The 26448-nt window shown below is 44.2% G+C and overlaps 2 protein-coding genes across 2 annotated transcripts in view; both read right to left on the bottom strand.

The window, feature by feature from the left end:
- Window positions 1-5279: 5279 nt before the first annotated feature.
- c1qtnf5 (C1q and TNF related 5) lies at window positions 5280-18479 on the bottom strand. Its single transcript, XM_078426617.1, has 3 exons — window positions 18351-18479; window positions 14533-14776; window positions 5280-5946 (listed from the first exon to the last, which is right to left on the bottom strand). The coding sequence occupies exons 1-3, from the start codon at window positions 18351-18353 to the stop codon at window positions 5429-5431; spliced, it is 765 nt and encodes a 254-aa protein (XP_078282743.1). The 5' UTR covers window positions 18354-18479; the 3' UTR covers window positions 5280-5428.
- A 2326-nt stretch (window positions 18480-20805) lies between these two features.
- Window positions 20806-26448, bottom strand: part of mfrp (membrane frizzled-related protein) — a 42245-nt gene continuing 36602 nt past the window's right edge. Inside the window, exons 13-14 of the mRNA XM_078426639.1 lie at window positions 23894-24021; window positions 20806-21943 (exon numbers count right to left, since the gene is read on the bottom strand). Coding sequence (XP_078282765.1) covers window positions 21716-21943; window positions 23894-24021 — 356 coding nt within the window. The 3' untranslated portion in view covers window positions 20806-21715. The remainder of the gene's footprint in view (window positions 21944-23893; window positions 24022-26448) is intronic.

Genomic DNA, 26448 nt, shown 5'->3' on the forward strand with positions numbered 1-26448 from the left:
GGGCTGGGCGGGGTGGCGGCCGGTGGAACGGCGGGCTCATCGCTGCTGGCGGAGGGTCAAAGGCCGTTACCGCGGACATCGGGGACTAGTGAAAAGGCCCAGAGGAAATCTGCGCCCAGGATCGCCTGACCGACTTCCGCGATGATGAATGGCCATTCGTACGTGCGGGTGCCGAAAGCCAGAGACATTGTCCGTGTACCGTACGTGCGGATGGCGCTGCCGTTAACCGCGATGAGGGTAGGCCCTTTCTTACCCGATCGGGTTTCGAGGTCGGTCGGCGGCACGATGCTGACTATGGCTCCCGTGTCAACCAAAAATTCCGTGTCTGTGAATCGATCTCGGATGTAGAGGCGTCGGTTCTGGCCAATCGCGACCGCCTCTATGTACGATCGGCCGAGGCATTTCCCGAGAAGGTGCAAGGTGAGCAGCAGTTGCGGGCTTCTCCACCCCATCGTAGATGGTAATGACACCAGCCGCGCTTGTGCGGATCCTTTTGGCGGGCTTTTGGAGAAATGGCGGGAGACGCGGCGCCATCTTGGTGCCGCTGCGGGCTGCCCGCTGATGCCGAGACCTTGTTGATCGAACTGTTTCTTTATGATTTGGATGCCATGAGCGCATCAGCTTTCTCCGCATATGCCACGGGGGCGTGAGCATGAGCTTGACATCTTCGGGAAGCTTCTCTCGGAATGCCTGCTCGAACATGAGGCAATCCGTGTGTTCACCTGCTAGGGCCAACATTTCGGCCATGAGAACGGACGGCAGCCGATCTCCAAGATCCGGTAGGTGCATAAGCCTCTTAGCTCGGTCATGCCTACTGAATCCGAAGGTTCGTAACAAGAGTACCTTCAGTGCCTCGTACTTGCCGTCTGCCGTAGGGGCGATGATGAACCGCATCACTCGCGCAGACGTCTCCGGCGGTAGAGCACTGACGAGGTAATAGTACTTTGTCTCGTCCGTCGAGATGTTTCTTAGGTGAAACTGAGCTTCGGCATGGACAAACCAAGATTGTGGTTGATGTGCCCAAAACGGTGGAAGGTGAACGCTGACCTCGTTTAGCTGTGGTGCGCCGGGCGTAGGAACCGAAGACGAGGCGTCTTGTTCACCCACGGTAGGTGATCGGCTGGATCACGTCGGGGTCACCAATATGGCGAGTCTGGAGGCTCATTCTTTGTAAAAGAAGTTTATTGCGACAGCAACATTCGATTACAAAGTATAACTAGCGCAGCGGTAGAGTTGCTGCTTTACAGCGAATGCAGCGCCGGAGACTCAGGTTCGATCCTGACTACAGGTGCTGCACTGTAAGGAGTTTGTATGTTCTCCCCGTGACCTGCGTGGGTTTTCTCCGAGATCTTCGGTTTCCTCCCACACTCCAAAGACGTACAGGTATGTAGGTTAATTGGCTGGGTAACTGTAAAAATTGTCCCTAGTGGGTGTAGGATAGTGTTAATGTACGGGGATCACTGGGCGGCACGGACTTGGAGGGCCGAAAAGGCCTGTTTCCGGCTGTATATATATGATATGATGATATGATATTACAGACAACCATTAACTCTAACTGTTCACTTCGAAGAACTCTCCTAACTAACTGGTTTTGGGCGCCAAAACCGCACGTGACGTCGCTGTCCAATCAGCGGGCTTAACTCCCTGGACCAATCCCTACGGTCGCACCCACACGTGACCTTGCTGGCCAATCTGAGGGTTCGACTCCCAGGACTAATCTCTATGGTCGCTACATTATACCTAATACCCTCTAATCAATGCAGCACGCTGGTAAATCTCTTCTGCACCCTCTCCAAAGCTGTTGCATCCTTTCTGTAATAGGACAAACCTGTTTTCATCTTTTGTTTTTGTTGATAAATGAGTACTATGTTTACATATCTGTTGTGCTGCTGCACACTAGAATTTCATTGTTCCTTTTTAGGCCATATCTCTTGACATACTCAATGCCCTTATTTTTATTTTATTCCACATTTTAACTTTAAATCCCCTTCGACAGTATTAACCTTTCCCAAAGGCCTGTTTCCCTGCTATCTTTCAATAAAACCTTAAGGTTCAGTAGGATCATTGGGGCAAATGCTTAGAGTCAGAACCATACACCATGGAATTGGGGCCTTTCGCCCAAATTATCCATGCTGCCCCATCTACCCCTGTCCCACCTGTTCGCATTTGGCCCATATGCCCTCTAAATCTTTCCTGTCCATGCCCCTGTCTCAATGTATTTTAAATGTCGGCATAGTATCTGTCTCAACTACTATAGCATGTCTACTTCCCAAGAGGGTACACTACTGGATGACATAGTCCACAAGGGAGGGCCCAGGCCAGATGTGCTTTGATAACCATCTTCACTAGGGTGGGAGCTGCTTTATGTTCACGTCATCCATCCTGGGTAGTTTTACAGAACTGGCAAAATTTGCAGCAAAGCGTCAACTACGGTACTCTGATGCACCAATTGCCACTTTTGATTGTTGTCATTGACATACGAAAGAAAGAAAGACCATCCTCACTGTCTACGTCACCACTTAGTTTTGTGTCATCTGTAAACTTACTAATTATGCTTTTCACATTCTCTTCTAAATCATTCATATTTTATTTTTATATTTCAGATACAGCGCAGAAACAGGCCTTTTCGGCCCACCAAGTCCGCACCGCCCAGCGATCCCTGCACATTAACACTATCCTACACACACTAGGGACAATTTTTTTAACATTTACCCAGTCAATTAACCTACATACCTGTACGTCTTTGGAGTGTGGGAGGAAACCGAAGATCTCGGAGAAAACCCACGCAGGTCACGGGGAGAACGTACAAACTCCTTACAGTACAGCACCCGTAGCCAGGATCGAACCTGAGTCTCCGGCGCTGCATTCGCTGTAAGGCAGCAACTCTACCGCTGTGACACCGTGCCGCAGTTGTATTCATATAAAACACAAATAGCAATGGGCCCAGCACCAATTCCCGAGGCACATGGTTCCAGTCTGAAAAAGTCTATCACCACGCTCTGCTTTCATGATGTGCAAAGTGGCGCCAGACCATTACGACTCTTTGCGTGCCCGTCCGCAAAGGGGATCTGCTTCCTTTCATGAAGCCAAGTGTGTGCTCAAGCAGCCAGCTCTCCCTGGATGCCATGCAATCTAACCTTCCAGCGCAGCTTACCATACGGAACTTATCACAGGCCTTGCTGAAGTTCATATAGACTGCAACCTTGCCATCGTTAACCTTCATGGTTACTTCTTCAAAAACTCCATCAAATCCATGAGACACAATGTCCCCATGTACAAAACCATGTTATCTATCCCTAATCAGCATCTGCCCATCCAAATGCATATCTTATTGCTCTATGTCCTCTGCATTAACTTACGTGGCACAGATGCTAAGCTCCCTGCTCTATAGTTTCCGAGTTTTGCAATGAAGCCCTTCGTTAAATGGAGGCACAACATTAGCCGCAGGCCGGCAAATGACAAGAGGAGAGAGGCTGGGGAAAGCCAAGATGGAAACTGAAATCAGCAACAATTAGTTATTGAAGAGGTTGAGGAGAGGAAGGTAGACAGCTTGAAAAAATGGGGTTTCGCCAGTGAGGAGGTGATGATCTTGAAAGTGAAGGATGTAGAACAGTAAAGGGAATAAATGAAGTGCGACTGAACTGATATGGTATAGCAATGCGACTGCTGATATAAATCAAACCACTGGGGGGAGCCCCAACCTAAAGAGGTTGCAACGCCTGTCACGACAGTCCTTTCAGGATAGGCAGAAGTTCACTTGCACCTCCTCCAACCTCATCTACTGTATCCGTTGTTCAAGATGTGAACTCTTATACATCGGCGAGACCAAACGCAGACTGGGTGCTCGTTTCGCATAACACCTTCGCTCAGCCCGCCTGAACCAACCTGATCTCCCAGTCGCTGGACACTTTCATTCTCCTTCCCATTCCGACACAGACCTTTCTGTCCTCGGTCTCCTCCATTGTCAGAATGAGGCTAAATGCAAATTGGAGGAACAGCATCTCATATTTCGCTTGGGCAGCTTGCAGCCTAGTGGTATGAACATTGATTTCTCTCACTTCAGGTAACCTCTATCCCTCTCTCTCTATCCCTCCCCCACCCAAGTCACACAAGCTTCTCATTTTCACCCTACAAACAGCTTACAATGGCCTGTTTCCTCTACAATCATTACTTTTTGCATATCTTTCATTCATTGTTCTTTATCTCTCTACATCACCGTCTTTATCTCTCATTTCCCTTATCCCTAATCAGTCTGAAGAAGGGTCTTGACCCGAAACGTCACCCATTCCTTCTCTCCACAGATGCTTCCTGAGCTGCTGAGTTACTCAAGCTTTTTGTGTCTATCTTCGGTTTAAACCAGCATCTGCAGTTCCTTCTTATACTAAAGAGGTATGGATCACCCAGCTTTGATTTTGTGAAAACTTTCAAGTTGTTGTGTTTGAGAGTTTACAAGTTCTTTGACAATGATAATGTGGAACTGTAGATATTTTTCCCACAGTGGTATCTGACCGGTCAGTGCCTGCGATGTTGGAGGCAGGTCGCCTTTGGCTCTTCCTTTAGATCTTGCAAAGACGTTCCAGTCATCATACTTGTTCATTCTTATTCCACTCTATCTACACTTTATGTTCACTCCTCACTCCATTCTGCTTTGCAAGGTTGGGTCGCTCATGATTGTGTTTTCCCGTGCCTGGTTATGTAGGTCAGAGAATCATACAGAAGAGAAACAGACCTTTTGGTCCATTGAGTCCTTGTTGACCATTTATAATAATAACCCTCCCACTGATCCCATTTTATTCACCCACATTCCCATCAACTTTCTCCAGATTCTACCATCACCTTACAATTTACAGTGTCCAATTAACCTGTCAACTGGAGATATTTGGAATGTGTGTTGAAAGCAGAGCACCCAGAGGAAACCCATGCAATTACGGGGAGAGTAAGCAAACTTCACACAAATACCTCCAGCAAGGCAGCAGTACTACGAACTATACCACTCAAAGAGCATTTCCCTGACTGGATATCTAACCTGGATTGTGGTATTGGGAGTGCTGAAACACCTCTTCTTGCCCACGATACTCGCCATCATGAGGCCAATGTAGGCTCCAGCTTACCTTCCCCATTGAAGAAGTGCTAACCGTTCGCAATGACTCTCCACTTCTTATCTTTGTACTGATATGGAGATGAACTATGCCAAGAATAGCATTAAGACCAACAAATTGAGACAAGGAAGTAATTGAGAATAAACATTTCATTTTATAAACGGACATCAAGTCTGTTGTACATTTTAACAAAATTGGACAGATGCTGACGCTCTGGTCAGATACAGTAAATCTCTAATGATAGTGTATCTAATTATAATGTTTAAAATTCAGTTTCGATGCAAAGTATAATCCATCCAAGGTGTAACAGTAAGCAGAAGTGATGGAAATTAAAACATTAAATGAGCATTTTTCCAGTCAGAATAGAGTAGAAACCCAATGAAACTGCTGTCTGTCTTTGTGCTGGAGTAGATTCCGTTGTAATCCCCCACCACCACCTGCACCCACACCTGCTCCCCGGGACTCAGGTGGATGAGGGCTCCACCCGATAGTGAGACAGGCTTCGGAAAATTGCCGAAGTACTGGAAAAACGAGGAGACGGTCACGTTGTTCTTCATGATGTCAAACTGCAGGCTGGTTCGGAAAACAGTGGAGTGAACCACAAAGTAGTAGAGGCCGGGGATCTCACAGGTAAACTTCCCGGTGGCTGGGTTGTAGTGGTGCTGATCATTGTGCAGAACCACATCGAACTGGACCGGCTCGTCAGTCAGGGGGAAGATGTGCGACTTGGAGCGTTTGGCACTGAACGCTGAGTTGAAGCTGATGGTACTGATTCCCTTCGCTCCTTTCTCCCCAGGTATCCCATGCATCCCATCATCTCCCAGCTCCCCCTTTGGCCCAGTGGGGCCTGGAAAACAAAATCATCAATTAGATTATATTACAATAAAATTCTCCGGTTCAACCCCTTGGTGTCTCCATCATTAGGGAAGAGAACGCCAACTGTGGATAAAAGTTACAACAATGTTCTATCTACCCAAGTCCATATCTCTAAATCCACATGTTCATGTTCCTCTTCATTTGGATTAAGATGATGCATAGCTTTAGGTTCATTGTTGTCCCATGTACAGTGAAAAGATTTGTTTTGCACACTATCCAAATAGATCAGATATACCATACAGACGGACTGAGGAAGGGTATCGGCCTGAAACGTCACCCATTCCTTCTCTCTAAAGATGCTGTCTGTCCTGCTGAGTTACTCCAGCTTTTTGTGTCTATCTCTGTAATTTCTTGCGGTCTTGAGCAGATTTATTCCCAAACCAAGCTGTGAAACAACCTTACAGGAGGCTTTCCATGGTGCATCTGTAGGATACTTGAGTCTCAGGACTAGGCCAAATCCCTGAAAGAGCTCTGAACATTCCTATTCCCTCTATCCCTGTAAGTTCTTCTTTCCAGATATTTATCAATTTCTCTTTCAAAACTGAATGTTTCTGGGATTGTTCTTGATTAGTCATTTTTCTAACTTTTATCATCGTATTTTATCCCCTATAGTCACTACCTTACTCTATGCCACTGTGCACCAGTGGGGAGACCGAGTACTTTTAGACAATAGACAATAGACAATAGGTGCAGGATGAGGCCATTCGGCCTTTCGAGCCAGCACTGCCATTCAATGTGATCATGGCTGATCATTTTCAATCAGAACCCCGTTCCTGCCTTCTCCCCATACCCCCTTACTACGCTATCCTTAAGAGCTCTATCCAGCTCTCTCTTGAATGCATTCAGAGAATTGGCCTCCACTGCCTTCTGAGGCAGAGAATTCCACTGATTCACAACTTTCTGACTGAATAAGTTTTTCCTCATCTCAGTTCTAAATGGCCTACCCCTTTTTCTTAAACTGTGGCCCCTTGTTCTGGACTCCTCCAACATTGGGATAATGTTTCCTGCCTCTAACGTGTCCAACCCCTTAATAATCTTATACGTTTCGGTAAGATCTCCTCTCATCCTTCTAAATTCCAGTGTATACAAGCCTAGTCGCTCCAGTCTTTCAACATATGACAGTCCCGCCATTCCGGGAATTAACCTAGTAAACCTACGCTGCACGCCCTCAATAGCAAGAATATCCTTCCTCAAATTTGGAGACCAAAACTGCACCCAGTACTCCAGGTGCGGTCTCACTAGGGCCCTGTACAACTGCAGAAGGACCTCTTTGCTCCTATATTCAACTCCTCTTGTATGAAGGCCAACATTCCATTGGCTTTCTTCACTGCCTGCTGTACTTGCATGCTTCCTTTCAGTGACTGATGCACTAGGACACCCAGATCTCGTTGCACGTCCCCTGTTCCTAACTTGACACCATTCAGATAATACTCTGCCTTCCTATTCTTACCACCAAAGTGGATAACCTCACACTTATCCACATTAAACTGCATCTGTCCTCATTACTGAAAGGTTTTTCACCTCTGATGCCATGCAGTAATACCCCTGCTCTTTTTCTGCAACGTTGAGACCTTCTCAAGAGACCTTAGATCAGAAAATTTCCACACGAACAAATGAATCATTTGTTTCATTCATAATGGGAATATTAAATCTATTGGATGTACCAAGGGTGTTTAATGTAAGGAACTAAGTGAAAGATTTAGATTGCTGTCTCTTTCCTCAGTGGATAAATATTGAAGGTTAAGAATTAATTGGATTAGTTTCCCCCAGTAACTTGAGCAGTTGCTTTTTGTTGAACTGACTATGCCTGAAACTCAGCTTCTACCACATTCGTAACTTCGGATTAGAACGACATTATTTTTAAATGCTCAGTGACCACAGTTTACCGATTCACGGAGCATTGGGTTGTGTCGAGCAAGAATTAAATAGATTGTGTTCTAAGTCACGATAGAATTGATACAGTTGCCTTCAGTAGTCACAGGCTCAGGTAGAAAGTAATTCAGGTGTCCAGATCTGTTAGATGTGGCCTGGAACTAGTTGTGGGGATGATGCAATTCATAGTAAAATAGCATAAAGAAGAAACTGTAAATCAGCTTTGCATCTCTGTGTTTAACTACAAAAGATGAATTAAATATGCGATATGATGCTTTATAAGAAATGGGGCTGGGTAGTATTGGGATCCCGATACTCCTTTAAGAGCTCTGATTTCCCTCACTCCAGTGCATCTCCACTCCCTTCACCCCACCAGTGGCAATCATGCCTTCAGCTGCCTGGGCCTAAGATTTGGAATTCTTTCTGTAACTCTCCAACTTGCTCCCCGCTGTTAAAATGCTCTTTAAACATCAAACATTGATTGGACTTTTGGTCACTTTTTACCAACTTCTAAAGTGAGAGAATATCAAATTTGGTTTTACAGTCTGCTGCTGCTGCTGTTATGTGGCTTTGGGCATTTTATATAATTCAGGGCACCCAGCATACAAATGCAAGCTATTATCATATCATATCATATCATATATATACAGCCGGAAACAGGCCTTTTCGGCCCTCCAAGTCCGTGCCGCCCAGCGATCCCCGTACATTAACACTATCCTACACCCACTAGGGACAATTTTTTTAAACATTTACCCAGCCAATTAACCTACATACCTGTACGTCTTTGGAGTGTGGGAGGAAACCGAAGATCTCGGAGAAAACCCACGCAGGTCACGGGGAGAACGTACAAACTCCTTACAGTGCAGCACCCGTAGTCAGGATCGAACCTGAGTCTCCGGCGCTGCATTCGCTGTAAAGCAGCAACTCTACCGCTGTGCTACCGTGGACTGACTAGCTAGTTATGTTCCAGAAAACCTTGTTCTTATTCATGTGCCAGTCCAAATGTTTATATATCAGGTTCTGAGAAAAAAATGTAAAATTAATTAAGCCCTTCCAATGCAACATTTTACCATTTTGTTTGGTGCATTCAGTCTGTAATCATGTTAGAACAGTTTGTATTAGGAATAAATTTTAAACACAGTGGATAGGCAGAAATTTAACTAAGTCTTGATTAGCAGGGAAGCTGGTAACAATCATTGCCCAAAGTTTGTTGGAGTGTTCATTAGAACAAGGGTATGGACAGCAACTCGTGCCCCTGGTGCTTAAGTCAGCAAACATCAGAAGCTTCCAAAAAAAAAGGAGAGGAGAAAACTGTTTCCTTATAATTAAAGTCTCCGGCTGTCTCTGTAAATCAAAGAAGTTGCACACAAATCACAACGTCCAAGTGAAATATTAGTTTCAGTTTTAGAGATACAGCTTGGAAACAGTCCTTTCAGCCCACCAATCCCGCACCGGCCAATAATCCCCGTACATTACCATTATCATACACACAAGGGATGATTTACAATTTTTTACCGAAGCCAATTAACCCACAAGTCTTAGGAGTGTGGCGGCGCTGCCCTGCAGCTGCGGCTCGCTCGCCGGCAGTCTGTTTGTCTTTCTTCTTTCTTTGTCTATTTGTTAGTGTTAGATGTATGAAATAGCCTATCTTTAGCTGTGTATATGTGGGGGGTGGTGGGGGGGTGGGGGAAACCTTCTAAAAAATCTCTTCCTCAACGGAGATGCGACACTTTCCGAGTTGTATCTCCGTTTGCGCTAAAAAAAACAATTAAACGCGGGGCCTTCCATCGCCCGTGGGGCCTTCCATCGCCCGGTGCGGCTCGGCCGCTGGACTTAACAGTGCCCGGTGCGGCTCGGCCGCAGGGCCTTCCATCGCCCGGTACGGCCGCGGGACGGTTCGGTGCCAGGTGTGGCTCGGCCGCGGGGCCTTCCATCGCCCGGCGCGGCTCGGTCGCGGGACTTTACATCACTGGTGCGGCTCGGCCGCGGGGCCTTCCATCGCCCGGCGTGGCTCGGCCGTGGGGCCTTCCATCGCCCGGCGCGGCTCGGCCGCGGGACCTAACATCGCTGGTGAGGCTCGGCCGCGGGACTTTACATCGCTGGTGCGGGACTTTACACCGCGGGGCCTTCCATCGCCCGGCGCGGCTCGGCTGCGGGACTTAGCTGCACACGGTACGGCCGCGGGGCCTTCCATCGCCCGGCTCGGCCGCGGGAAGTTTCAGCGCCCGGTGCGGCTCGGCCGCGGGGACTTGGGCGTGGGGAAGAGAGCGGAAGTTTTGCTGCCTTCATCACAGTGAGGGGGTGTTTGGAGTCACTGTGATGGATGTTTGTGTTGGGGTCATGTGTCTTGTGTTTCTTTTTTTTGTGTGACTGCTGGTAACGTAATTTTGTTCGGTACCTCGGTACTAAATGACAAATAAAGGCTCTGTATCTGTATCTGTATCTGTGTGGGAGGAAACTGGAGCATCCGGGGAAAACCCATGTGGTCACTGGGAGAAGGTGCAGTCTCCTTCCAGACAGCAGGGATAGCCAGGGTCAAACCCGGGTCTCTGGTGCTGTGAGGCTGCAACTCTACTGCTGTGCTACCGTGCCACGCCTAAAATGTGTAGGATCTTTTGAAAAACGATAGGATCGGTGTAAAAACAAAGCAGTCCCCGAGGCATTTTACAACTTCCTTTCAAAAATAAAATAAAAAGCGAATCACTTCTGCCTGGCCTCTCACTCCTGCCGTTTTAAACTTCCAGCTGAATTTAATTAAGAACAGAAATAAGCAATCAAACCCTGATGAAATGCAGGGGATAGAAATACAGTGTTTTATTTACAGAAGCAAGCTTTGAACATATGTTATAAAGTTAATGCAATCTCTGTTAATCCACTGTAATATTTTAGCAAAATATGTCCAACTCTAGCAGATGGCTTCAGATTACATTACCTTTTATGAAGCAATACGTAATATTTCCACTAGTGGGAGAGTCTAGGACGAGAGGTCATAGCCTCAGAATTAAAGGATGTTCTTTTAGAAAGGAAATGTGGAGACATTTCTTTAGTCAGAGCGTGGTGAATTTGTGGAATTCTTTGCCACAGAAGGTTGTGGAGGCCAAGTCAGTGGATATTTTTAAGGCAGGGATAGATAGATTTTTGATTAGTGCGGGTGTCAGAGGTTATGGAGAGAAGGCAGGAGAATGGGGTTAGGAGGGAGAGATAGATCAGCCATGATTGAATGGCGGAGTAGACTTGATGGGCCCAATGACCTAATTCTGCTCCTATCACTTATGACCTTACGGTGTACTATGGTGAATGTCCTATCAGCAGTGGCAGTGGCAAACTGATTATCAGAACCAAGGAAACAAGTGCATGTCAAGTCAAGTCAAGTCAAATTTATTTGTCACATACACATACTCGATGTGCAGTGAAATGAAAGTGGCAATGCCTGCGGGTTGTGCACAAAAAGAATTACAGTTACAGCATATAAATAAAGTTAATAAGTTACTAAACATAGCACAAAAAGTGTCGACAAAAATTTAGTCTCTGGGGTTATCAAAGTTGACAGTCCTGATGGCCTGTGGGAAGAAGCTCCGTCTCATCCTCTCCGTTTTCACAGCGTGACAGCGGAGGCGTTTGCCTGACCGTAGCATCTGGAACAGTCCGTTACTGGGGTGGCAGGGGTCCCTCATGATCTTGCTTGCTCTGGATATTATGTGGTTCTGCCTTTATTCTATGAGGAAAGCTTTCCATGATCGAATCCCTCAATACAAAATGTTTCCTCAGTACAGAATGGCTCACATCAAGGCCACAAAAATGGTACGAGTAGATTAAAAGTAAACTTTCTCTCAACAATTTAAATAAAAAAGATTCAGATGTTGGAAATCTGATTAAAAACAAAAACAGATCATGCTAAAAATGCTCAATATGCCAGGTGACATATGAAAAATGGAGTTTCGGGTCAAAGACTGCTTGTCAACACCTTGACCTACCTACTGCCATTGACATGACTGACCGCTCCATCCTTTCCCTCACCACTGTCTCCTGGATGGAGGGAACTGCACCACCTGGATTTATTCTAGACTCATCACTGTACTGTCTTTTGCTCGATTAGTTTTGATATTTCTCATCCAAATAATGTCATGAGGTCATAAGCGATAGGAGCAGAATTAGGCTATTCAGGCCATCGTCTACTCTGCCATTCAATCATGGCTGATTATCTCTCCCTCCAAACCCCATTCTCCTACCTTCTCCTCATAACCCTGACACCCGTTCTAATCAAGAATCTATCTATCTCTGCCTTAAAAATATCCATTGACTTGTCCTCCACAGCCATCTGTGGCAAAGAATTCCACAGATTTACCATCCCCTGACTAAAGAAATCCCTCCACATCTCCTTTCATTGATGCTGCACCTCAGCAACAGTGATGAAAAGCAGAACATGTGTTTCACCGTGTAAGCTGAAGGCATCCACATCTACCTCAACTCACCTCTCCAACCCTTGTGCACTCTCGACATTTTCAAATTTACACTGAAAGACCTGAAATTTCTTGCAACCATGACCTTATATCCCTGCTGCTAGATCAATCCCTATCCACAGATATCAGGAATGCTGGTGTTGTATTTGATCCCAAGCTTACATCCATGTCATTACTAAATATATCCAATACCCCAGCCCTATCGCGTTACTTGATTTCACTTTTGCTTCAGCTTAGTGCAACCAAAATATTCTTTATGTCTTTGTTATCTGAAGTGTTGCCTATTCCTGGATGTTTCCCCTCACTGTACTATCTGTACCATGTGTTTAGCCACACTTCTGCCACCCATGACCTAACTCAAAGTCAATTGACAATAGACAATAGGTGCAGGAGTAGGCCATTCGGCCCTTTGTGCCAGAACCGTCCTGTTCATTCTATTCTCAATGAGTGTCCACCGAGTCTCACTGAGGCTGAACCAGTCTCCCAGTTCTTGATTTTCAAATGTTCATCATTTTCCATTATTCAGTTGTTGAGGGACTCTGATGATGACAGGTGAAGAGCCAAGCTCATCACTCAAAGCACAAAACTATCTTCATTTTTCAACGTTTGTTAATTTTGGCTCATTTGCTGCTCTTAAGCTGATGCCACTGTCTGTGAATGCCAGGCTACCTCACTGGAATGCCCTGGAGAATGAGCACTGGCATGCAGACAGTGGCATCTGGCACGTCATAGGAAACATGTCAGACCTGGGAAGGGAACATACTGGACCTAGTGTTGGGAAATGAGTCTCACCAGGTGACTGGTGTTTCAGTAGAAGAGCAGTTTGAGGAAAATAATCACAACTCGATAGGTTTTGAGATTGTTTTGAATAGGGAGAAGGCTGAACCTTGCATGAAAGTACTAAATTGGAGTAAGGCAAACTACAACATTATTAGGCAAGTGCTTGGGAGGGTATGCTGGGAGATATTGTTATTGGGCATGTCTACATCCGACGTGGGCAAAGACTGGTTGATTGAAATTCAGAACGAGCACTTTTATCCCAGGATGGAAAAATGAAATATGAGAGGGCATAGCTTTAAGATAAGAGGGGAAACATTTAAAGTAGGTGTGTGGGGCAACTTTCTTTTTGATTTTTTACACACAGATGGTGGTGAAGGCCATGAACACGCAGCTATGTGGTTGAAACATTTATGATAGTGGCATTTATTATCTCAATTGTGTCAGGTTAGGTAAAGGGGAAGTGCAATGAAACCTAGGTGTCCTTGTACACCAGTCACTGAAAGTAAGCGTGCAGGTACAGCAGGCAGTGAAGAAAGCTAATGGCATGTTGGCCTTCATAACAAGAGGATTTGAGTATAGGAGCAAAGAGGTCCTTCTGCAGTTGTATAGGGCCCTGGTGAGACCACATCTGGAGTATTGTGTGCAGTTTTGGTCTCCTAATTTGAGGAAGGACGTCCTTGCTATTGAGGCAGTGCAGCGTAGGTTCATGAGGTTAATCCCTGGGTCGGCGGGACTGTCATATGAGGAAACATTGGAAACACTGGGCTTGTAGTCACTGGAGTTTAGAAGGATGAGAGGGAATCTTATAGAGACGTATAAAATTATAAAAGGACTGGACAAACTAGATGCAGGAAAAGTGTTCCCAATGTTTGGGGAGTCTAGAACCAGGGGCCACAGTCTAAGAATAAAGGGGAGGCCATTTAAAACTGAGGTGAGAAGGAACTTTTTCACCCAGAAAGTTGTAATTCTCTGCCACAGAAGGCAGTGGATGCCAATTCACTGGATGAATTCAAAAGAGAGTTAGATAGAGCTCTAGGGGGCTGGGGGAATCAGGGGATATGGGGAGAAGGCAGGCACAGGTTAGTAATTGTGGATGATCAGCCATGATCACAATGAATGGCTTGATGGGCTAAATGGCCTCCTCCTGCACCTATTTTCTATGTTTCTATGTTTAAGAGTTGATTGGATATGCAAATGGATATGGACTATGTGCAGGTGCATACGAGATGCTCTTGGTACCATGTTCAACAGAGACAGTGTGGACTGAAGAGCCTGTTCTTGTGCTCTAGAGTTCTATGACAACCGTGAGTACAATCTTCATCCAAAGAATTCAACTACTCTGAACCTTGTTGTTCTAGAATTGCTTCTTCACCTCATTGAAGGTATTGTTTGCTAATTTTGCATCTTACGTTTACATTACGACCAGGAATGTTACTGATGCTTACCTGCTTCACCTTTCCCTCCTGGCATTCCAGGCATTCCAGGCATTCCATCCCTCCCACTTCGCCCATCCCGACCCGCCACGCCTGGGTGCCCATTCCGTCCTGGAGTCCCGGGAATTCCCGGCTGACCAGCACAAAATCCATTCAGTACATGTTCTGCATCGTTGGGTGATGCACATGACAGCAAGCAGAACAGAAAGGACAAGACCAGAGGAGTCATGCCGAGGCTTGTGGAGGACGTCTGACCCTGTAGAGATAAAAGGAACTACAGTTAGGCCTTGGCAAAGTGCACATGCTCCAGAAAAGAATTCAACACCTGAGAAAGGGTACAGTGCAATGTTATGGTCATAGAGTTGTATAGAAAGTATAAGAAAATAACTGCAGATGCTGTTACAAATCGATTTATTCACAAAATGCTGGAGTAACTCAGCAGGTCAGGCAGCATCTCGGGAGAGCAGGAATGGGTGACGTTTCGGGTCGAGACCCTTCTTCAGACTGAAGAAGGGTCTCGACCCGAAACATCACCCATTCCTGCTCTCCCGAGATGCTGCCTGACCTGCTGAGTTACTCCAGCATTTTGTGAATAAATCGAGTTGTATAGAAACATGTCCTTCGTCCCACCTTGTCCATGCTGACCTTTATCCCCATACACACTAATCCCATTTGCCTCCTGTAGGTCCATATCTTTGTATGCCTTCCCTATTTAAGTACCTGTCTTAATGCCTCTTAAAGTTAGTGACTGTATCTAACTCCATCACCTCCTCTGGCAATGAGTTTCAGATATTAATCACTGCATTAAGAAAACGTTCTCTTCACATTCCTTTAAAATTCCATCCTTTTATCTTATGCCTCCTGTTTTTGATATCTCTACTATGCGAAATGATTCTATTTACTTATCGATACCCCTTATAATTTAAAAATACCTAATTCAGATCAGCCCCCAGCCTCCGCTCCAGGGAAAACAAGCATGGTTTATCCAGTCTCCCCCCGATAACTGAACTGCTCAATTCAGGCATGAATTGATGAATCTCCTCCAGCACAACCACTTCCTATTGTGTGGCAACCAGAAATACACCCAATGTTCCAGGTTTGATCAAACCAAAGGTTTTTTTAAAGTTGTAAGTTAACAACCCTACTTTTCCATTCTATGCCTCAACCTATGAAGGCATGCAAGCTATTTGCCTCTTTCACCACTGTGAGTATAACAGCTTGCACCCCAGAGGTATGAACATTGACTTCTCTAACTTCAAGTAGCCCATGCTTTCCCTCTCTCTCCATCCCCTCCCCCTTCCCAGTTCTCCCACCAGACTTAAGGTCTCCGTCTACATTTTATCTCTGTACCACCCACTCCCCTGACATCAGTCTGAAGAAGGGTCTCGATCCGAGACGCCGCCCATTCCTTCTCTCCAGAGATGCTGCCTGTCCCGCTGAGTTACTCCAGCATTTTGTGTCTATCTTTGACAGTCTTTCATTATGTGAGGGTGGGATTGTCCTACTTAACAGATTACTCCAAGCAGGTCAAGGGAAAATTTGGTAAAGATGTTTAGAATTATTCCGAATTTTGTAAAAGCAACAAAAAAGAGATTTCTCGGGCAGGAGGGTCAGTAACAGAGAACACCATTTAAGAAACCCACAAAAGAAGCAAATGGATGATGAGATGAAATCTTTTAAATCTGTCAAGTTGTTATGATCTGCCATGCACTGCCTGAAAGGTTAGTGAAGCAGATTCAATGGTTACATTCAAAAGGAAAGTAGACAAAAGAAGTGTAATATAATGGGAAAATGTGACATTCCTGGTGGATAGTTCTTTGATTAAGCCTTGTATGACCCAAGTGCTAGAATAACGTCTGTGCTGTGTGATATTGCCTCTCTTTTAGATCATTTTAAAATATGTTCCACAAATATGCATCTTCACTTGCCCGTTTTCACCAAATTTTGGGACACAGGGGAATTTGATGAGGGGTTGTCAGTGTGGTGTGGTATATAACCATATAATATAACAACCATATAACAATTACAGCACGGAAACAGGCCCGTTCGGCCCTACCAGTCCACGCCGACCACTTTCTCTGACCTAGACTCATTTACCTGCTCTCAGACCATAACCCATCCAATCCCCTCCCATCCATATACCTATCCAATTTGGTATGGAGTGTGATGCTGCCATTTGCAATCTTTCCTTCTAATGATGTGAATCCCAATCCCTGTTCCTGCCTCTCTGTAATTCATCTACCCTCAATGCTGCCTGACCCAAATCAATGCCAAGCCCTGCACTCCTCTCTGTGTTGCTGGAGCCAAATCCCTGAATGCTACCAATTCTAATTCGATCTTATCGCAACCCAATGTTGCTGGTCCCAATTTATTGCCACAATGCTGCCAGTGTGAATTCCCTCACCTTACAACGCCAATTTGCCAATCCTTTTCAGCCCAACAGTTTGACAATGTCAGTCACCTTCCCTCTGCCCAAGCACCCCAACCAAATGAACTACCTGTCCTGATGATAGACACAGGTAACTCAGCAGATCAGGCAGCATCTCCGGATGAAAAAAGAATACGGGACATTTTGAGACAGAACCCTTCTTCAGACTCCCCTGTTCTGAGGTCCTGCTGTTGACAACATTGTCTCAACCTCCAACCATCCTTCACTGGTCCCAGGCCACCCAATGCCCAGCCTCGTCCCTCACCAACGGTCCTGTGGCCATTTACTTTCGTAGCTCAGCTTTGGAAAAGGAGCAGGTAGCACATATCTGGCCGAGCAACTGTGCAAAACCCGGTTGAAGTACACCAAGTACCACGTAGCTGGCCAGTGTACAGACAGTCATTGACACCCTGCATCTGTGCCATTCTAGTGCGCACTTAAGGCAACATTCAAATTTCTAAATATATTGACTTCCACTTTCAGCAAAGGTGAAGGGTGAGGTGATGAAGGGGCAGCTGGGGTTCGGAAGCGTGAAAACTAGGAGACAGTTAACGCCCATCACGTGATTTAATGAACTGTCTGCTGAATCTGGTAACGATCTTTGTTTTATCTCATGGGATGCCGATCAAACAATTAACAGTTTGGGTATTGAAACAAGCTGCTATCGCTTGACCAGGGAGCACGGCAGGAATCTGAACCGGGAGTCAGTTGCAGGTTATGAGCCCTCTATTAAATGACTTGAAAGCACTGTCTAACTGCAAAGCCGAGGCTCCTGAATTAAAAGAAATGCAGGCTCATCTCTGAATGCCTCTTCTTATTTCTCAGTACTGTTTATGAAATGTTTTGACCAAAGCAATCTCAATTCTGCGAATATAAACTCAAACCTTTTCCACAAAACAAACCTAAAACATTCAACTGCCAAAGTGAAGTTTATAAGTTAGACAACCATTTTAATCACCCCTTTGTAAACACATGTAGAGGGATATAACACACCCAAATAAATCATTCCAACAATGTGCAAATCATCCATCAACATTTTTTCTGCCTTAGAAATTAATGTAGCCATTAAAATATTCTTCATGACACGAACTCCCAACCCTTTTACTATTAAGTGAAACAAGAACCCATGTATTAAACTCTTTCCATATTCTCAACTGTTTATTACAAACTAAAATAGTGCTCTGCAATGGGAGTCCATATATGCAATAGTTAAATCTCTTCTCCGAACGCCGTCTAACTTCAGTATATCCACAGAAAATATTTTAACTCGACCCACGGCCAACATCTGGGACACAATCCCGAACAGCTGGAGCATATATTGTTAATAAGATTTAAGTTCCATTCCTTCCAACACCATGGAAATCAAAGAAACACCCTTTAAGTAATACATTAAATAACTCACCATAAACGTGCACAGTTTTACTTCTGGAAGAAGTGTGAGAGAGTTGATGATAGTTCTTTAATACCCACAGCCGGGGTCAGTATGGCTCTTAGCAGTCTCAAAGTCTCCTGATCAGATGGCTTCTCCACTCGACTCAGTTCAAAGGGAATGAGTAAACTTTTGCTCATAGGCTCAGACTCCAGGAAATGGTTGATGTGCTCGGAGGCAGAGCCAGGAATAGCAAAGCCAGAAACAGTAGGTCAAGGAAAGACACAAGAGGCTGAGAACAGACCGAATTGCGTGTTTAGATGTGGAATTAAATGAATAAAGACAAATCTATTCTCACAGGGCAGTTCCTCTTTCCAATTTCTTTTAAGATAATGAGTATGAACTAAAACAGATAATCAAAGCTGTAATAACCACATAAAATTCTAAACCTACTGCTCTTTGAATATTCAGTCCTATTCCAAGAATTAATAACATATTCGAAGTGAACATCACAATCCAACATGGAGGAAATGTTCTATTGACAGAGGTGTCACAAAATGCTGGAGTAACTCAGCAGGTCAGGCAGCATCTAGGAGAGAGGGAATGGGTGACGTTTCGGGTCGAGACCCTTCTTTTGACAGAGGTGCTGTATTTTAAATGTTAAACTGGTATGCTGTTCTTTCACCCAGGAGTTTCTAAGAATGTTAAAAACATTATTTGAAGTTATTTCCTTGTCCTGGGATCATGATTCCTTGATTAACATACCATCGGCTAACTAATAATCAAATAATTTATTGTGCACAAGGTACTGCTGAGTAAAGTAACAGGACACTACATAAATGCAAGACAAACACAGAAAATCCTGGAAACAGCAGGTCCGGCAGCATCTGTGGAAAATTAGAGTTAAGGTGACAGACTGAGGAGAGCTTTTGTTTTTGTTTCAGATTTCACCATCTGTAGTTTATTTTTATACAAATGCAAATACTTTTCAAAATTCATTCTACTTATTAGACAGTACAAGAGGCATCAAATGTCTAAATGCAGCCTGAAGTAAAAATGACCAGTAATTGAAACCACGGAAAAATAAAATTCATTTCTGTACCCAAATATTATCAGTTATTTGAATTGGCAAAATTATGCACCACAGCTAATTTTCACCATGTTAAAAGTGGTTTTGTCAAGCTATCTTTCACTCCACCATTTGCCACATTTCTACTATTCCCTCCTGACGTTGCTGACTTTAGCATTACTGAAGCCAAATTATTACTCTTCGTGTGCATTAGCTGACTCTATACACACTTTGCACCTCCTGGTGTGTGTTAGCTTGGTGCCAGACTAGGCTGTCCTTCCATCTGCTGGACTTTGGGGCGATTGGTTTGAAAGACACAATAGAGATGGTTTTTAAAGAAAGATGCCTTCTCGGAGACCATATTGCTAGGTTTGCACTCCATGCATGTTGAAATCATCTGATATAGGGCGGCACGGTGGCGCAGCGGTAGAGTTGCTGCTTTACAGCGAATGCAGCGCCGGAGACTCAGGTTCGATCCTGACTACGGGTGCTGCACTGTAAGGAGTTTGTACGTTCTCCCCGTGACCTGCGTGGGTTTTCTCCGAGATCTTCGGTTTCCTCCCACACTCCAAAGACGTACAGGTATGTAGGTTAATTGGCTGGGTAAATGTAAAAATTGTCCCTAGTGGGTGTAGGATAATGTTAATGTACGGGGATCACTGGGCGGCACGGACTTGGTGGGCCGAAAAGGCCTGTTTCAGGCTGTATATATATGATATGATATGATATGATAATGGACATTGCTTGGTCAAGGAGATGCATTTACAGGCATGATCAAATGTCTTACTCTCAGTGAGTTTTGTGAACAGTTTGTACAGAGACTATATAGAAAAAAACCAGCACCCATTCACGAGGTAATTCCAAATTGATTCTATGCATGTCCTTGAGGAATCAACAGGTTATTCAGTGATGCACAGGGTGGAAGTTAACAAGAGGTGAGCCTGCAATTGCTCCAAAGTAAAACCTGCCCAAAGGTGCGGAAGGAGTAGAAAGTGTCCCAGAGAGAAAAGGTGCCGCAGTAATGTCCAGTACCAGAGTGATACCAACTGGAAAACAAATGGACTTTTTTCCCCATTTACCCAACATTTATAAACCATCTTCCATTAAATTTTAAACCAACCTAGTACACTTTGGCATTTTTCAGTCAAATCCCCTCTGTATGTGATGTGCATTTGCACAGAGGCTACTGGGTACGTATAATGATGACTAAAGCATGTGAAGTATGGACCACGCACTCAACATCTGTAAGGCAAACATCCTCTGGGCCTGGTTGTACCACACTGCCTTCCAACAACAACGGTTCACAGCGTGGCCCCAGAAAGTGTGGACTACTTCCCACTTCCCGCTTCTCAGGAGCTGCCTCTCAGCAAATGCAAACACCAGAAATAAAATTCACACCATATTCACAGAGTCTTCAAGTCAAGTCAAGTCAATTTTATTTGTATAGCACATTTAAAAACAACCCACGTTGACCAAAGTGCTGCACATCTGATTAGGGAAAAAAATGAAACATACAGTTGGCTCTATTGAAGAAATCAGATGTGGCACAAAACTCAATCATCAAGTCAGCAGTGATCCTTGCCTTCCCATCAGCTTCTAAAACCTAGTCTACTTACCTACCTCGGTCTTTTTCACCAGTCATATTTACCCCTTTTTTGATTAGGAAGGGTATCAGATGTTATGGGGTGAAGGCAAGAAAATAGGGTTGAGAATGAAAGATAGATTGAACGGTGCAGTTGACTTGATGGGTCAAATGGCTTAATTCTGCTCCTATAACATGAATTTATGAAACCCTCACCCCACAATATCACGTTTCGTCTTTGATCTCCATGGGATCCATCGATGATGAAAGATCACAGAGCAAAGGTGTTTGTGCATGTTAGCATATCAGTGCCTAGGAGGTTGGAAGGGGCCACCTTGGGAAGCCCGAGATTTGCATGAGATTTTAAAACAATTTCCATCTCACAGACACATTTTGTGGTTATGAAGACTCCATATTTCAGATAATAATTGGTTCTCTGAAAATCCTTTTGCTGTAGTTTGCCTTGCCTCAGAACAAACATTGTGTTCACAGTACCTGTAATATTCCAGACCCGCATCCAGATCTCCAACTGCAAGACCAACTCAGATCGTCAACGCCTACTTTGTCTTAGCAAAAAAGGAATAAAACTTCACATGGGGGGAACTTAAAGAAATTGTCCAAGTTCAGCAAAGAAATAGTAGTCAGCATTTAACAAAACTTGTTCATGCAGTCTCCCAAATGCTGCTGTTAGTGAGTTGCAATTAAAACAATTTCTCTTTCTGAGTCGAAGACAGATGTGGCCATGCGTTAGGTTGGTCCCACGCATTCAATGGGGTCATCAGAATCTGGAAATAGGTTACAGTTAAAAGGCCACATGATGCCCAGAGACTCGAGTGAAAGTTGGCATTGTTTCTCAGTAGATAGGCAGAGAGACTGACAGGGTGGCAGGACACCACCATCCCATGTGCATTTGGGCACAAAGATGCTGCAGGTCAACAGGCGAAGATTCTCGTAGCAAACCAAACCCGTCAGGAGCTGTGGAAGGGAAAGAATAGGCTGTTAGTGTTGTAATATCTTGAGTGTTGTAATGTGTTGTAATATGTTGTAATGCTCTGCCTCAGAAGGCAGTGGAGGCCAATTCTCTGAATGCATTCAAGAGAGAGCTAGATAGAGCTCTTAAGGATAGCGGAGTCAGGGGGTATGGGGAGAAGGCAGGAACGGGGTACTGATTGAGAATGATCAGCCATGATCACATTGAATGGCGGTGCTGGCTCAAAGGGCCGAATGGCCTCCTTCTGCACCTATTGTCTATTGTCTAATATCCAAGTTACTAATGATTAGAACTGGAGCCTTGTCTGATTGGATCAAACACCCAACTGAGGTCGTAAGGTCATAAGGGATAGGAGTAGAATTAGGCCATTCGGCCCATCAAGTCTACCCGGCCTTTCAATCATGGCTGATCTATCTCTCCCTCCTAACCCCATTCTCATGCCTTCGCTTCAGCAGAAAGATAGTAAGAGCAGAAAGGATATGAGAGGCCAAGAAACAAACAGCAAGAAATAGTGACTTAGCTAGGTCATGTGTTCCCATAGGAAGGATTTAGATAAATATTTGTTGGGAGCAGGATCTCACTATCTCAGCAAATCCCTACACAGAAATAAATCACTAGATCTAGTAACTTTAGATAATTGTGCTTCATTGTTAGAAATCGCTGTTCATCCTATCCCACCCCGCTCATCCCTCCTTCTCATTGGGCAGAAGATACAGAAGCTTGAAAGCGTGTACCACCAGACTCAGGAACAGCTTCTTCCCATTATCAGGCTTCTGAACTGTCCATTCATAAGCTAGGGTACTGTTAATTCACCTCTATCTCAATGCGGACATTGGACTTTATCTCTGGACCTGATGCGTTACAATGCCAGGAACTGTATTCTGCACCTTCCCCTATTATACGAGTTTGTCAGACAGCATCTCTGGAGAAAAGCAATGGGTGACATTTCGGGTCTCAACTTTTTGTGTCTATCTTTGGTTTAAACCAGCATTTGTAGTTCCTTCCTACATACTTGAGTTTGACTTGATTGTATTTATGTATAACGTCTGATCTGTTAGGAGTCCATGCAAAATAAATCTTTTCACTGTACCTCATTTTGGTTACACATGACAATAATAAATCTAAATCTACAGATCCCTCAATCCCCATTTCTTTCTGTAATCTACAAAACAAAATGTACTCTCTTAACGAATACTTGATTCACTTCATGCATTCCTGAAACATGTTCTTATCCTGATCTCTGGCTCTTATCCTGTGTTTCCAAGTGGAATGATGCAACAAAACATCTGAAACTCACAACTCCACATGGCCAGGGAGGGATAACATTGCCTCTGAAGAACAACCACAGCCAAGAGAATAACTACAAAGAAGTGAAATGGAAGCGTTTATGAGTGGCCTTTGCTATCAAGATGTAATTGCATAGAGTTGCCGATGGCATTGAATCCGTACTGGGTAAGGCTGCAATAAACTGATTGAATACATTATAAATATTTTATATTTTTCTCAAGGTAATAAAACTGCAAGTTGGTATCACACTTGAATATTTCAACATGTGCCTAGGCCTTTGCTGGGATGGAATCTCTCATCGCTCATAATGTGATATAACTTCAAGATATTTCATAACTTATTTCTACTTCTCACAAAATCAAAGCAGTCTGAATCTTCATTTCCCCCTGATAAGACCCTTTAGTATACAGCCAAATCTAATGCATAACACATTTTCTTTCACTTCAAAGTGTCTTAGAAGCGATAGTTATCAAAACAGCATTGCCGATCGATATCAAGCTCAAAATCAACCAACTCAATGCACTTAAGAAGTAAAACATTTCAAAGAACTGGGAACGGTGTACTTTGGCAAACTGCGATGCTTGGTTATTTTACATTGAGTATTCTGCTCAGCATCTCAGTATAGTAGGGACAACGTGTTCTCTTACCTTGTAACCCTTCAGGGTAGAAATAGCACTTCTCTGATCTGGAATCTCAAGCCAGATATTGGGGAATGAAGTTTCATTATAACCGAGTCCTTGACACATCTCCACTTCAATCTTCTCACAGGCAGTTTCTGGAAAAGAGGAGAAAAATATTCAGGACACGTTCTAGAAAAATCCAATTTAAATGTGATGAGGCAGCTACATAAATCTCTGTGACCACCTTCCTTCATTACCATTGGGTAATACCACTGAGTACTGTCATTGATGAGAAGATACCAAGTCCATTGTCATGTTGCGAGGGTATAAGTGGATATTTCAATTTTAAAGCATCATCAGGATAGATCATGTAGAAACAAGGAACTGCAGATGCTAGTTTACAAAAGAAGACACAAAGTGCTGGAGTAGCTCAGCAGGTCGGGCAGCATCTCTGGAGAATATGGATAGGTGACATTGCCTGACCCATTAAACTACTCTAGCACCTTGTGTCTTCTACCAACGTAGACAACCTTATCACTGATACAGACAATAAAAATATCCAGCATGGGTGGGTACCTCAGAATTCTTGATATGATACTGAACTATTCAGATAAATGTCACCTTCGATACATGACCCAGTTGGAGTCAAGGTGAAGCACATTTAGAGCAAGGGGGGAGAATGTGTCCAAACTTCTAGATACAAAGGAATAAAAGACAAGGTTTACCATTTATGTTCAAAACATAGACTTTGATTTAATAAGATATTTTATCAAATTCCTTCAAGAACCATAAAAACCTCGATGAAACTCAAAATGCACTGCACGGTCAACCTTTTTCCATTTTACGCTCTCTCCTGGAGATACTTGTCCCTTTCTGAGGCACAAGCTATTCCAAAATGGAAACGTAATTCTTTTCATAGTCAACATCTACGTTCAACACTCGAGTTGGAGACATTAGATGGCGTTATGAACAAAAATATTGGCCAATATTCTTTTTTCACTAAATGCAGGTAGGTGGAGTAAGTGACAAAGGCTAGAGGCGAAAAGGAGACAAAGGGTGTCAGTTAAAGAGAGGAATTCAATATAAAGCCAGAAGATATAGGTGCAAGAGGACAGGGCGAGGGGAAAAAATGGTGATAGAAGGACAATGAGGGACCCGGGGATGGGGGATTGGTGTACGAAAGAGGGGAAAGGGGCACAGTGACCAGTGGGGCAGGAGATAGTAGGGTGAATGGATGTGCACCAGGCTGGGGAGGCAGAGGAAACAGAAAGGGGTAGGGAGGCATTACTTGACATTGGAGCATTCAATGTTCATGCCATTGTGTTGTAAGCCACCGAAGCAGAATACAAAGTGTTGTTCCTCCAGTTTGTGTGTGGCCTCACTCATGGTTGTCTTCATTCAGCATGAGTTTACAAAACACAAACCACTTAATTTCTGAAGATACTGAGTTATGATAAAGATTTATGTTATGAGATACATTTTTAAATATAGAGAACATGCTCTGCACTTGAAGTGACATTTAAAATGAATCTGCACAGGATTGGAATGAGACCGGAATCAAGTCTCCTCTTACAACAGTATTAATTAATTAGTATTAATTAATCCAAGTCCAAGTCATATAATCGTCTTTCGGGAAATATTTTGGGATAAACTAAATGAATAATTTGACTCACAGCAATGTGGTAAATGTAGCCTCACAGAAGAAATCAGCAGATAGGGAACCATGGTACTCAAAGCTTCTCATCACCAAGTTTATCCCCGCCTTATTCATGGGTTTCAAGCTTAGACTTTAAACTTTAGACATTAGAGATACAGTGCAGAAACAGGGCCTTTGGCCTATCAAGTCTGCGCCGACCAGCAATGAACCTGTACACTACCACTATCTTACACACGAGGGACAATTTAGAATTTTAGAAGCCAGTTAACCTTCAAAACAAGCCTGCACATCTTTGGAGTGTGGGAAGAAACCGGACCACCTGGAGAAAACACATTCTATCACAGGGAGAATGTACAAACTCCATACAGACATCACCCATAGTCAGCATTGAACCCGGGTCTCTGGCACTGTACGGCAGCAACTCTGCTGCTGCACCACTGTGCCGCCTGAACTAAAGTTTCATACTTTATTACCACATCCCATCAATCCCATTCCTTTACTTACTTCCTTATAATCTATTTTTTTCTCTTGTGCCCATTATCTTCTCACACCAATACCTGGGGTGATTTACAGTAGTCAATGAACCTACAGCATGTCTTTGGGATGTGGAATGAACTGCGGAAAGTACCAAGGAAGCCTGGTCAGGCTAAGTGAATACAGTCTGACCTGGCAGTCTGACATAAGGGCCGCATGGTGGCACAGCGGTCGAGTTGCTGCCCTACAGCGCCTGGGAAAACAGCAAACTGCACACAGATAACACTGGATCAAAGCTGTTCACCGGAGCTGTGAGCCAGTGCCTCCCTTGTTATATACAAATCGATTAGGATTGATGAGTTAATAATGCTATCACTGAATTAAGTTGCTGCCAGGAATGTAAAAATGAACTACATGGACCGTAGTCTTCACTTGTCCAACAGTAGGCTGG

This window comes from Rhinoraja longicauda, chromosome 32 (assembly GCF_053455715.1).
Source record: "Rhinoraja longicauda isolate Sanriku21f chromosome 32, sRhiLon1.1, whole genome shotgun sequence".
Classification (NCBI taxonomy): domain Eukaryota; kingdom Metazoa; phylum Chordata; class Chondrichthyes; order Rajiformes; family Arhynchobatidae; genus Rhinoraja; species Rhinoraja longicauda.

Bases quoted from the DNA above. Each gene is read 5' to 3' on its own strand.
- c1qtnf5 (XM_078426617.1), bottom strand. The intron at 5,947-14,532 runs GTAAGCATCAGT...TTTGTTTTCCAG, and splicing joins AGGAGGGAAAGGTGAAGCAG to GCCCCACTGGGCCAAAGGGG.